This window comes from Alligator mississippiensis, chromosome 1 (genome assembly GCF_030867095.1).
Source record: "Alligator mississippiensis isolate rAllMis1 chromosome 1, rAllMis1, whole genome shotgun sequence".
Lineage (NCBI taxonomy): Eukaryota > Metazoa > Chordata > Crocodylia > Alligatoridae > Alligator > Alligator mississippiensis.
The window spans coordinates 273,375,047-273,388,776 of NC_081824.1; the positions used below are offsets into that span (position 1 = coordinate 273,375,047).

At 43.8% G+C, this 13,730-nt stretch overlaps 1 protein-coding gene across 3 annotated transcripts in view; it reads left to right on the forward strand.

Annotated features, from left to right (window-relative positions):
* GBE1 (1,4-alpha-glucan branching enzyme 1) overlaps positions 1 to 13,730 on the forward strand; it is a 341,386-nt gene that overhangs the window by 129,822 nt on the left and 197,834 nt on the right. For all 3 annotated transcript variants that reach the window (XM_059720624.1, XM_059720625.1, XM_059720626.1), the window contains one exon: positions 2,086 to 2,201. In XM_059720624.1, coding sequence (XP_059576607.1) covers positions 2,086 to 2,201 — 116 coding nt within the window. The remainder of the gene's footprint in view (positions 1 to 2,085; positions 2,202 to 13,730) is intronic.

Sequence of the window (13,730 nt, forward strand, 5' to 3'; positions counted from 1 at the left end):
CCCCCCACAGGGCATGTTCTGACACAGCTGATTCTGCTCCAAAGATGCTGTCTGTTGATAGCCTTACATAAACTAAACTACAGGCCAAAGGGCAAACCAGTATTATAGGAACCTACAGAGAAATAGCCTGCATTAGCAGGGTGACTGGTTGGTTGTTTAATCCCATTAATTAAACAGATAGACGCACTCATTTTTAAGTGGTTGTCCTTACTACTTTATGATTGTCTTCCTCTCTGATTTTTACTTTATTGTCCTTCATTTCTAAATTTGCACACCAGCCAAACACATGGATGTTTCTTTTTGGTAAAAACAACTGAAGTAAATTCTACTTCTAGACCTGTGGTTCCCAAACTCCTTTTCCCCGATGGCAATCCAATTACTTGTCCCAGTTCAACCATTATAATTGAGTTTGAGGCTTATGATCCCAATTGTTAAGTACTGGAGCCTGTTTGGGAGCTATTACTTTAGACCTAAATACGTTGTCCTATTTTTAATCTGAGTTCTCATTGCACCTGAGCTATTTTTACTTGATTTGGGAGAGGTGGAAAAGCAATAGAAGTAATGTGATGAGAAGGAAAAAAAGTGATTGACCAGGGTCTGGTGACATGGAGAGTAATTAACTACTTCTTTATTTCATGGGGGATTGTTTGTTTGTTTGTTTGTTTGTTTTTTATTGGCAGTTGTTACATGGGACCTCTGGTTATACACAATTGTCTAGCAGGATGGAGCCCTTATCTAGATTTAAAGCCTTTGTGTTATCATTATGCTGATTAAATAACTAGATCAGAATGAAGTTCTCTATGCAAAAAATGAAATATACCTTCCATCTAAAGATTAAGTCACACAGGGTTCATCTACTTGTGTGCTTTACTGTGAGTGGCACTATCAGGCCAGAGTAAGCTAATTAACTCTGCTATAGGATAGTACTGCCTTACTCAAGTAATATCCTACAGTGGAGTTATTTACCATGTTGCAACACACATGTAGATGGTGACCAGGGCTGGTGCTACAATGCGGGGGCTGTCTGCCAGCCAACACCACATTGTAGCACCCTCATGCCTCAGCCAGCCCCTCTGCAGGATGCTAAGCTGGGGTGGAGTGGCTGTAGGTTGGAAGCCTGATCCCCCTGTCTAGGTCCCATGCCAGCTGGGGCTGTGCCGCCCTGGCTCAATGTGCTGAAATCCTGGGCACATATGTAAACGCTGTGTTCAGGAGCAGTATACTCTGGCATGAACTGCACGAGAGTTTATTTGGTCACACCAATGGCACATGTAGATGTACCCACAGTAAGTCAGAGCTGGCATTAAAATTCAAGAGTTCTTGATTCCCAGCCTTATGCTCTGATGCACTAGATTGGGTTGCCCTTGTATAGCTTTCCTCTAGCAAAGGAACTCTAGGAATCCTCTGAGAACCAAAGTGTATGGGTATCTGTCAAAGAACTAAACCTCCCAAACGTCTTAGATGGTCAGAAGTCCTTGAGGTTCAAAACAAAAATAGGTTCAAACTCTGTCTTTTTCAGGTATGATAAGCCTAAAAGACAGCAAAAATCACAACGAGGGCCCACTTTTTTTGAACAGCAATTCCTTGTCTGACTTCCCTCAGACTTTTTTCATTTTTTTTAAATTGTAAGGGCTCATGTTATTTTCAGTGGCTGTGTTTGAAACTGGCAAACTTGGAGTTGACCTATAGTCAAGGTTATACTTTATAGTTAAAATCTAACTTCAATCAAGAACAGTGATTTTCCCCCCACAACAGATTTAACTATTTTAAAATTTATTTTAGGCACTGGCAGTAAAATAAAGTCATGGTAAAATTCCCGTGTCTGAATTAAGTTGAAGCAGGGATCACTCTCTAACCACTGTGTTGAGATTAATTTTGGAGTCTGATCTGTAATGAATAGATAATTCTATTTATTGAATCTGATCCAGTACTATGAAGGAGTACCAAGTGGAAAAATGCGTGCTTGCTTTTTGTTTTTCAGTTCCCACTTTCTCTGGATGTTATCGAGAAAATAACTAAAATATTTTACTATGTATTTAATTAAAATTACAATATGTAGCAGTAATACCTATTTTAAAATTGCAGATGGTTGGAATCCATTTTCACATCCATACCAAAAAAAGGATTATGGCAAATGGGAGTTGTTCTTACCACCTGGACCAGATGGATTCCCACCTGTGCCCCACGGATCAAAATTGAAGGTATTTTATTTTTAAAATAAGCTTTGCAAGCTTTTATTTTAAGTTTATTTTTTGCAGTCCTGTAAACACAGGCAACTTACTTTTTATTTAATTTTGTTATAATTTTTCCTGGAAAACAGAGGATGAACACAAATAGTGTCTCCTAATATAAAGTGTCTGGAATGAGTATTATATTAATTTTTGTTACTGAATTTTTAAATCCAATAAGATCATGTTTTATTTGACTTATAGGCTGAGAAATAGATACAATGTGCTGTCTGTCACAATGTGAAAATAAATTTTCTGTGTACACAGTTCTGTTGGAATGAAATGTAAGAATGAGAATCAATAAATATAAATATTTTCTTGTTTTTATTTGGGATAATTCCCTTAATTTTTAAGATTTCCCTGCAATCTGTGTCCATTCTTTTTTCCTTCAGGGAGTTCTTTTTGAGGCTATAATACCACTAGAACTAGTCGTATCACTTTAGTTCCATCATCTGGGAAGTAAAATACTGTGAAAGACTCAGCTTATATGTTACTTTCTGCCACATAGATGGCTCCATGAGGCATAAGACTATAGAAGATGTTCAGCCATATTATAAAACTACAATACATAAATATTGTAGTACTGTAACTTGAATATACCCTATCAAATGTACTTAAAATGCATCTAAGGCCTGACCTATTGCCACTTATAGAAAAGGGTCCCACAGGGAGGAGCAATATAAGTATAGAAGGAACGGTGATCTCTCAAGTAATATCATTGTGCAAAGAAAATATTTTATAATGTCACACATGCACCTGGGCTGTACAAACAGATCATTTTTTAAAAGTATTAAAAGGCTATTAAAATAAGTCAAAATATCAGAGTAGCAGCACTGAAAAATAGAATGAGATACAACGAGCAGGGTAAAAAATAATCATTTTACAGCAGATTAAACAAGTGAAGAAAGAATTAAGAAGCCATGGGGGAAGAATGGAATTAGCAGTTATTAAAGAGCAATATTTAAAACACTCATACATCCTCTCTCTCATACATGGAGATTGAGAGGATAGGAAAAAAAATGGATTACATAGGGCTTGGGATGTTGAAGAAATGATAGCGTCTTTCTAATAGTGGTATAGAAGAGAGCTGAGAGGGATTCAGAGAATGGTGTTTCAAAGACAGGTTAGACAGGAATGCAGAACATAAAATTTCTGAGCTACAAGTCATAACTCCAAGCCACCCAAAAAAGGTGGAGTTAATATAGGTGTTTGATTTTTTATTTTTTTATATGTACATATAAGTGTTACTAGTAGATGCATAAAGAGCCAGGTGAAGGTTGGTTGACAGGAAGGGCAATTATGAAAGCATTGATGAAAACATATCTAAAATACATACAAGTTAGTAACATCTGTCTCTGGTGCTTCCATTAGGTATAAAAAAAAATCAGTGAATTTCAGTAGAAAAACTGGAAGCAGGTATACTAAAACCAATTCAGCTACTTTTTACAAAAATTGTTCCGTGTTGGTAATTCATAGCCTTGCATTCAGTTTGCTTGTATGTATGTCAAGCCATATTTGCTGAATGCAGATATTGACAATGCCAAGATCTGTGAACCTGAATAACTTTATGGAAAGGTGTAGCCATTTTCTAGTAGACTAAGAGTGTGTATTAAACCTTAAAGGAGGAATACAAGAGCAGAGAATGCATTCTGTTTGTGTGGACTGCTTTACAACAAACTATTATCAGAATTCTATAGACTCAGTTGTTAAGACTTGGCCAACTCAGCAACTATTCCATATACCTTAAAATGCTGGGACCCAGTAGTATCTCTATAAAGGTGCTTTTTTAAATATGATTCCTGGATTACCCTAAGTATAAAATGTGTGTGTAACCTTTACATTTTAGTGACCTTTTTCTCTTGAGGATTTTTCAGTTAATATCAGTCTAATATAGTAAGTGCCATTCCCTCCTTTCATCTTGGAAGATCATATAATATTAATAGGTCTGTGTTTGGGTGGGTGGGTGTTTGGTATTATGTGGGGAGGGGGTTGTTTGGTTGTTTTTCTTTCCTCATTCCCGTCCTTGAAGTCTACCGGTAGCTTTGGAAACTTCAGATCCTGGTAAGTCACTTAGAAGCTAAATACAGATAGAGGGACAAATTGCTGCAGCACGTAAGTACTTAATCCACAGTGTAGTTAGTATATGTTTAGAAAATGTTGTTCTTACTGAAAAAGAATAAGAAGTTGAATTATCTCTTCTCAAAAGAAACCCCATGCTGTTTTCTGTTTAAAAAATGCAGTTATATCTATGAAGCTATCAGGTTTCCTAGATGGAATTAGGTTTTCAGTCATTGAGATACTTTGAGAACTTAACATACTATAGTCAGATTTGGGGAGTTTAAAGACAAATAAAAATAGGGGAAATACAATAAGCAGTTATGAACGGGGAAAAACAACACCTCTTCTTTAAAACAAGTATAGTTTTGGAAAGATAAGAAACCAGCAATTTCTGGAGGAGGAGGAGGATGCATGCTAATTGGAGGAGGATTGCAAGAGTAGGTGCTGGGGACTCTGTCCATCCCCATGGCTGGATGATTGAAGTCTTGTAGCTAATGGAACTTCCAGCCCTAGCTATGCCCCACACACAAGTGGGACTACAAATCCTGGCAGCTGTAGGACTCGCAGCCTTGGCTGTATCTAGGTTGCAGCTGGGCTTTCAAGTTTCCCATTTGCCAGTGCAGGGGAAACCTGGGATAGCAATCCTGGGCTCTCCCTGTACTGGCAGTAAGGCATGAGAGGATCTTATACTGGAACTCATAATCATGCCTCCTGCATTTGGTCCTATTATGCCTTTACCTGAATATGCAGGGGGTGGGAGCTGCTTAACTTTATAGCTGCATGAACCTTTTTATGGTGTAATAGTTACTTTGCAGGTATAACTGGTCTCATTTAATTGTGCAATTAAGCAGTTAATTGTGTAATCCATGTAATATGTAGAGGGCCTCAAGGTCTGGTCTTTAAATGTAAGAACACTAGAAAGTTGTTAAAGTATGATGTGATTCTGTGCAATCTTCTGTATTTCCTTGACAAGGTAACATGAAAAATAAAGAAACCTTACCTTGGGTAAATGTCTTGAGTAGCAACAGCTAAAGAAAAGAGCCTGCTCCTGAGCCTTCTGCTAGCCCTGCATGCTGACCTGATCTAGTGCTCTGGGTCCCCATTGGTCTAGAAAATTGACAGAGAGGAGGAACACTAGAAAAGTTAATTGCCATGGCTCCCTGATGTATGGCAATTAATGCTTCCCTGCTGCCAGATTTCTGGACCCATGGGGATCCTCTTTTTCTTGTACATCATGTGCACTCAATTTCCACCAGCTATTTTTTGTGGAGATAGGTGCAAATTATATGAGAGAAAATATGGTATTCAGAATGTATGCACTTTTTTTTCCTTCATAATGGCATATAAAATCATTTTATTCTGGGCAACAAATATGGCTTCTTGCAAATTACAGCAAATGCAGGAGCCATGTTAAGTGTATGTAGGAATGTTCAGGATGCAAAGCAATACATACACTATAGAAACAAAATGAAAAGAAAAGAGATTGATGGATAAACAGCTGAGGTACAGCAATAACATAATGGTGAATGGACTTAAATAGTATTATTAAACATATTCAGTGTTTTAAAAAAACACTGAATCTATCTATATCTATATGAACACATACCAACATGCTCTAAATATTGCCACTTACAATGTCTACAGTATCTATAGAACATAATAGCAGGTATAGAATTAGGCCATGTGTAGGCAAAATGGGGGCGTGTGTGCACAACACAGTGGGCTAAATGTGTTTGCACTGCTTTAATGGTGTTGGTGTTTGCATGCCTAAGCGGTATATTGTGCATTAATTCCAGCTGCTGTAGGACATTCGGTGCCGTAACGTGCCTTAAATGACTTGGGGCACAGCAAACTAAAACTCCTCCGAGATGTTTTAGTTTGCTGCTCCTACAACCATGAAACAAAGCACCAGGCTCTGTGCAGCTACACAGCTCTGCAGAAAGCTCTGCAGGGAGCCTGGCAGCAGCCTGGGAAAATGGTCTCCTCTCAAGAAAAGCAGCGAGCCTGATTATCCTCTCCTCCCCTGGAGCCTGCCTGACCTGCACAGGGGCCCGGTGCTTCCCTCCACGACTGCAGTGTCCCCCGGGACCGCTCGAGCCTGGTGCCTGCGGGTGGGTGCCACCTGGGGGGGCCCACACCTGCCATGGAGGGAAGCACCAGCCCTGCCCAGAGACTGCTTCGCCTGCTGGCAGCTCTCCCTTTCCTCCCCACCTCTGGAGAGGCAGGTGAGTGTGGGGTGTGTGCACGACACGGTGGTTTACTTTTCCCTAAATTGAAGCAGTGGGTTTTTAAACCTACCGCTTCAGTTTAGGGCCCCCGTTTCATCTACACACGTTCTTAGGCTCTAAAAAAAGGCAAAGGTAAATGCACGCTGTGGTTTTGAAATAAAATTAAGCAAAGTTGAAATAATGTTGTAAGTAGTTATTCCAAGTAAAATATGTATATATCTGTGCATATTACTTGCAATAACTACTTACAAAGTTCTTTTAACTTGTTCTTAATTTTTATTTCAAACCCACAAAGCACATTTATTTACCTTTGCCATTTTAGGGCCTAATTCTACAGCTGCTTTTATCTTCTATAGATACCAACACTATGGCTGCTTACAGGTATTAAAAAAATAAAATAAAAGTGCATGAATCAGCTATTAGATAAAAGTGCCAAAAATGCCCCACTAAAGCTTCCAATCTGTACAGATGGTGGGCAGGTCGGGTTCAACTAATGAGATGCCTCTTCGGGGTATGCGCTGGGCCTGGTGCAGGAACATGCTAAGCTTAAATTAAAACACATTTTGGGGTTTTTGTTTTTTTTTTTGTTTGTTTAAACGTCTGTAAGCATCCTGTAAGTGGCAATATTTAGAGTATGTTGGTATGTGTTCATATGTATAAAATATGTTTTTAAAAACATGGAATAGTTAAGTTGTTCTTATGTGTTTCTTTTATAAACAATTTAGGTGGGTATAGGAAGGAAAGTCATTTGTTGCGTCTTGGAACATGCATTCTGAGAGGCAAAAAAGCTTACGCACATTTTTATATGGCACACCGGATAACTAAATCCAATTTTTCTGGTGAAGCTTTGGCAGCTGGGAGAATGTACATAAACATGATGATAAGCTCAGAGCACTTATGAGGGATACAACAGTACAGAGCTGTCCAACTAGGCTAGGGATAGACATTATATACAGACTGATTTAAGTGATCAGAAACTGGTTTAAACCTGTAACAGAACAGACATTCAGTGCACACAAACCAGTTTGAAAATAGCCAAAATGGATTTAATAGATTTCATAGACATTAGGGCTGGAAGGGACCTCGGAAGATCATCAAATCCAGCCCCCTGCCCCAGGGGCAGGAAGTCAGCTGGGGTCATAGGATCCCAGCAAGATGAGCATCCAGTTTTCTCTTGAAGGCATTCAAAGTAGGTGCTTGAACCACCTCCAATGGCAGGCTATTCCAGACCTTGGGGGCTCGGACAGTAAAGAAATTCTTCTTTATGTCCAGCCTGAAACGGTTTTGCAGGAGTTTATAACCATTCGACCTTGAGATAAATCTGGTTTAATGTAGTATCAGACTTAACTGATTCGGCTCAAACTGGTTTGTGCAGTGTCTATTCCAGGCCCTTTCCTGGTTTAACTTTAAACCAGGAAAGCCACGGAGGGTGGCGAATTGGCTGGTGGGTGGCGAATTGGCTGGTGGGTGGCGAATTGGCTAGAGGGTCGCACCCAGAGAGTCGTGGTAGATGGGTCAGTCTCGACCTGGAAGGGTGTGGGCAGTGGGGTCCCGCAGGGTTCGGTCCTTGGACCGATACTCTTTAATGTCTTCATCAGCGACTTGGACGTGGGAGTGAAATGTACTCTGTCCAAGTTTGCAGATGACACAAAGCTATGGGGAGAAGTGGACACGCCGGAGGGCAGGGAACAGCTGCAGGCAGACCTGGATAGGCTGGACAAGTGGGCAGAAAACAACAGGATGCAGTTCAACAAGGAGAAATGCAAAGTGCTGCACCTAGGGAGGAAAAATGTCCAGCACACCTACAGCCTAGGGAATGACCTGCTGGGTGGCACAGAAGTGGAAAGGGATCTTGGAGTCCTAGTGGACTCCAAGTTGAACATGAGCCGGCAGTGTGACGAAGCCATCAGAAAAGCCAATGGCACTTTATCGTGCATCAGCAGATGCATGACAAATAGGTCCAGGGAGGTGGTACTTCCCCTCTATAGGGCGTTGGTCAGACCGCAGTTGGAGTACTGCGTGCAATTCTGGGCGCCACACTTCAAGAAGGATGCGGATAACCTGGAGAGGGTACAGCGAAGGGCAACTCGTATGGTCAAGGGCCTGCAGACCAAGCCCTATGAGGAGAGACTAGAGAAACTGGACCTTTTCAGCCTCCGCAAGAGAAGGTTGAGAGGCGACCTTGTAGCTGCCTATAAGTTCATCACGGGGGCACAGAAGGGAATTGGTGAGGATTTATTCACCAAGGCGCCCCAGGGGGTTACAAGAAACAATGGCCACAAGCTAGTAGAGAGCAGATTTAGACTGGACATAAGGAAGAACTTCTTCACAGTTCGAGTGGCCAAGGTCTGGAACGGGCTCCCAAGGGAGGTGGTGCTCTCCCCTACCCTGGGGGTCTTCAAGAGGAGGTTAGACGAGTATCTAGCTGGGGTCATCTAGACCCAGCACTCTTTCCTGCTTATGCAGGGGGTTGGACTTGATGATCTATTGAGGTCCCTTCCGACCCTAACATCTATAAATCTATGAATCTGTGAAAGAGTCCTCCAGCATGCTGGCATGTTCTCTGGGCTGGGCTTTCTGTTTCAGCCCAGCAGGGCTGGCCTCGCCCTCTACTCCCCAGTTGGAGCAGGGACAGGCAGAGGTAGGGGTCTGCCCAGAGAGGGGTTTAATTCCCCCCTCCTGTCCCACCAGCAGGGACCTGAGCTGGGTCTGCTGAGCACTCCTCCCTCACTGCTGCAGCGGTGGACCACCATCGCCCCTGAGGCAGAGGGGACAGGGAGCGGGGTTATTCCCCCTGGTACTCCTGGTGGATTGAAGCTGGGTCAGAGCTGGCCACAGCTAGTGTCTGGCAGAGGTGGCTTATTCTGCTGCTTGCTCAGGCACAGAATGAGTGGTGGCAGCAGTGGCTGGGGTGGGCAGACCCCACTGCGGTGCCCCAGGGGCAGAGCGGGGAATAACTCGGCTCCCTACCCCTTCCCTAAAGGGCCCTACCACCACCCCTGCTCGACTACTGGAGCAGCAATGGGGGAGCGACCGTGACAGGGGCATGTAATAGGTAGAGGGCCCCAAGGTCTGCCATGGTTTCTCCAAGCTCAAGGCTCTTTCTGGTAGGGGGCCCTGCCGTGGGGCTCGGAAAGCTGCTGTGGACAGAGGTGTCAGCAGCACCAGCGTGGAGGGCTTTGCTTCCCTTCAGGTCCTGGCACTACCGTGCACAGTCTGTCAGCCCAGCAGCAGGGACCCTGCTGAGAAGAGGCTCGTGCTCCCAGACACCATGGGGCTGCTGCCCCCACCAAGGGCCCTGCTTCCTCACCACTGCAGTAGCCGGGTGGAGGTACGTACGGCCAGATGCCGACCTGCAGGGCCATTAGGTGGGGGCAGGGATCTCCCTCAGGCATCTGGTGGAGGGGACAGGAGGGAATTTATTCCACTGCTTGTATAACAACCCCTCAGTTTTCTTTTTTTTCCTCTTTTTTTTTTTTTTTTAATATAGAGAGATAGATATGCATTCCTTTCCCTTCCCCAACTATTTCTGACTTTTCCTCTCCCTCTCTATTCCGTATAGATAATTATAAGTAAGCTACGATATAGGATAAGCTTTAACATTTTGTTTTAGGTAGTAAGTTTTATTTTTTTCTCCTCTCTTTGCAAATAAGTGCCCTGCTATTTTGATATAGATTCCCACTGTTTTATAAGTGATAATTATTATGTTGGTACTGCTTTTATATTGTGTGATTACTGTTTTAGGCCTATATATGTAAGTTGGCGTAAGTCATGTCAAGTTTCCATCTTGTAATGTCAAGCCTCCATCTTATCCCCATGCCCGGTTGTGTAACCTATGACCCACATTACCCCTCCTATGTAACTTGATTCCTGAGTGAATGGGGATGAATGAGGGTGTTTGAGAGACAATGGCAGTAGGTCTAAAAATGGCTCCTCCTGAATGACCGAACCATCAACATCAATACCTGGACAAATGACCCAGCCCTTGGAACCACCCTCAGCATTCAATAAACAAAAGATGAGCAACCCACTATTGTGCCAAGCCTGCACATGCTCAGTAAGAACACCTGGAGCCCTCTGGAATAGGACTGACATTGCCTAGATAGGTCCTCCCCATAGGAGATCAGAAGTAGTCTGCCCCATAAAAAGGGGTAGTGAAGTCTGACTCCTTGGGAATGCCATTTCCATCTGGACCAGACGAGCTCCATGTCAGAATGCCTCTCCAACCCAGAGGCCCTGCTGGCAACCCCCTCTGGACAACACCGAGCTGAAGGAGACCCCGATTGGCCATCAAGGACCCACTTTCAGCCTGGTATAGGTAGATATCACTTGCATATTTCCTCCTCCAATTTGGACTCTATCTCTCTCCTCCCAGACTTCAGCCTCTGCACCAAGCCTCTTTAACCCCTGCTGCCATTGTGTGTATGTGTGTGTGCAAACAAACCAATAAAATATCGTGTCACCATCTCCCTCATTCAATAAAACCACTATCATTTGTAACCCCAAGTTGGATTGTGTTTTACTGAGCCCCAGTCCCTTCCCTATCTTAAATTCTGGTCTCTGTCTATCTCTCTCGGCTCCAGTCCTCCGCCCCCCCATTTTCCTGATCTCTCAATTCTGTCTCCCCTTTTCTGCCACCTCTCAGCTCCTCTTTGTCCATTTTCTGCAAGCTCTTAGCCCTGTTGCTTTCTGCAAGCTGTTAGCCCTGCTCCCGCCATTTTTTGCATCCTCTCAGCCCTGTTGCTCTCTGTAAGCTCTTAGCCTTGTTGCTTTTCTGCCATCTCTCAACCCTACTCCCAGTTTTCCTCTCCCCATGTACGTCTCAACTCCCCTGTAGTCTCCTTGCTCCGGCTCCAGCCTCCGGGCTTCTCCTCAGCATTACTCCTTTGCTCTGCCAGTTTTCTGCTTTCAATTAACACCAATTAACCTTAAATTACTCCAATTTCCCTCTAGTCTGTCGGTTCTAATCCCGGCACTGGCGACTTTTATCTCAGTCTCCACCAGCAGTAATCTGAAATAACCCCAAGCCTCAGTTCCTCAACCCAGCTCTAAATCTACCAGTTCTAATCCAGGTCTCAGCAACTTTCAACCCCTACACTTTCACTCTCTCTCTTACCTTAACCTTCCCCCAGGTATCCTAAGTACACCAAGCACATACATACACACCACAAATTAGGAACTCACCTGTGTGTGTGTGTGTGTGTGTGTGTGTGTAGCTGAGTGGTATGTAGGTGAACTGATATACATGTATATCACTGTGTGCATGATATACGAATTAGTGATATGTGTATTGGGTGTGCAGGTATCGGTAATTGATTCTGGTCTAATTTCTTTCGGTCTGTAGAGTGAGTGTAGGTGTTTGAACTGGTGATAGGCATGCATTTGCCTAGGCTGGTAATTTTGGATGTGTATGTGCCTGGATTGGTAGTGTGTGTGTGTGTGTGTGTGTGTGTGTGTGTGCGCGCGCGCGCACGCCTGGTGGGGGTGCATGCACCTAGAGTGTGTGCATGCTCCTAGTGTGTGTATGTACGTAATTGATTTTTCTTAGTGTGTGCATGTGCAATTGTACACCATGCCCTCCTGTCTAACAGTGCAATATTGAGATCCTGAGGATTGGCCTGACCCCACAGGGCAACAAAAGGGATTTGATCATCTGGTTTATGTCTGTACCTGTGCTGTTCTATTACTAGTGAAAGCACATTTTCACAAACATTCTAGTGTAGAGATTTAAAAAAATAAGAAATAAGGGCAGTGCCATCCTGTTCCAAGGTCCACAGATGAGCTAACAATAGCTCCATATGGTGTTTCTAATACTTCTAAGAAAAAAGGGCTACACTTGCACAAGCAAGGAGCAAGCAGTGGTGGCAGCAGTTGAGACAGGCAGACCTGGCTGCAGTCCCCCATGGGGCAGTAGGGGTAGAAGGGGGAATAATACCTCTCCCTTGTACCTCAGGGGCCATGCTGGCCTGCTGCTGTAGCAGAGAGGGGGGAGCACCCAGGCACACCCAGCTCAGGTCCCTGCCGGTGGGACAGGGAGGGGGGGAATTAAACCCCAGTAGTTCAGCCTGGACTGGCCACCTTCCCCCCAGCACAGATTCCCTGCAACCAAGGGCATGCTCTAGCACCCCCCAGCACCTGGCCTGAGGAACTGCAGGCATGTGCCACATTTCTTCAGTTCAGAGGGAATGTCTGTGATGTTACAAACTGGTTCAACCTAGGCAGGTTAGACTAGCCTACAAAGATTTAATCACTTCAGGCTCTGGCTTTTTTCATGTCTGTTCAAAGCCCTAGTCAGTTGGGAACTTCCTGTGGCTCATGAGGAGTTAATAGGCAGCCTGCATGCTTGGGCCCAGATGCCACTCCATCCATGGCTCTTGCCCAAGCTCTTTGGGTTCTCCCTCTCTCCTCAAGTTTCTGATTTCTGCCCTTCTTCCTCCCCCACTTTGGCAGTGGGGTGAGGTGGGGCAGTGCAGAAGGAAAGTTTCCAGTTCTGCAAGCACAGCAAGGGAGTGTGCCTGTGAAGAGAGAGCCAGGCTTGTGCTGCCTGCTGCAGGTGGGCTGCCTGTACAATGAGCATTGCCAAAAAGGGAATGGGGATGCTGCACACACAGCACGGAAGAACTAGGTTGCCCACGTGGCATGTTGAGGGGAGGACTGTGTACATGGTGGTGGGAGCTGTGTGCAATGGACTGGGGGAAGATGGGGTGCTCAGGAGGGTGGCTTCTGAGTCTGCTGCCTGTGCTGCACAAGGCCCTTGACTACCAAGAAGTTGGACAGTCCTGTGAATTTTTTCTTGCATAATGAAACTCAGTTTTGTTCTCTTTTGGCATCCTGGCCCTTGATTGAATTTTATTTCTATAACTGACCAAAGAGGATGTCTGCAATTCTCTGGGACTTGGGCAGTGCAATGGCTTTGCAAAGGCCATAAAGTGGGACAGTTGTTATTCTCTTGATACTTGATTTGTTCCTGAGAGCATCTGTTCTTCTCTCTGCTTCCAAACATTTGACTTCTGCTTTCCAGTTTTCTATCCATACCACAAAAAGGCTATTTCTAACTGTATAAAATATTTTTTGTCAATATACTTTTAAAATCATTGTCCTAAGGACACTGTGAAGTAGGTCAGTAGCTTGTTTTCTGTCATGTTGTTTAAAAACTTGGTAGTGGATAGTGCATTATTGTTAGCTTAGGTCATCAATGCCTGCCACCATCAGTGCA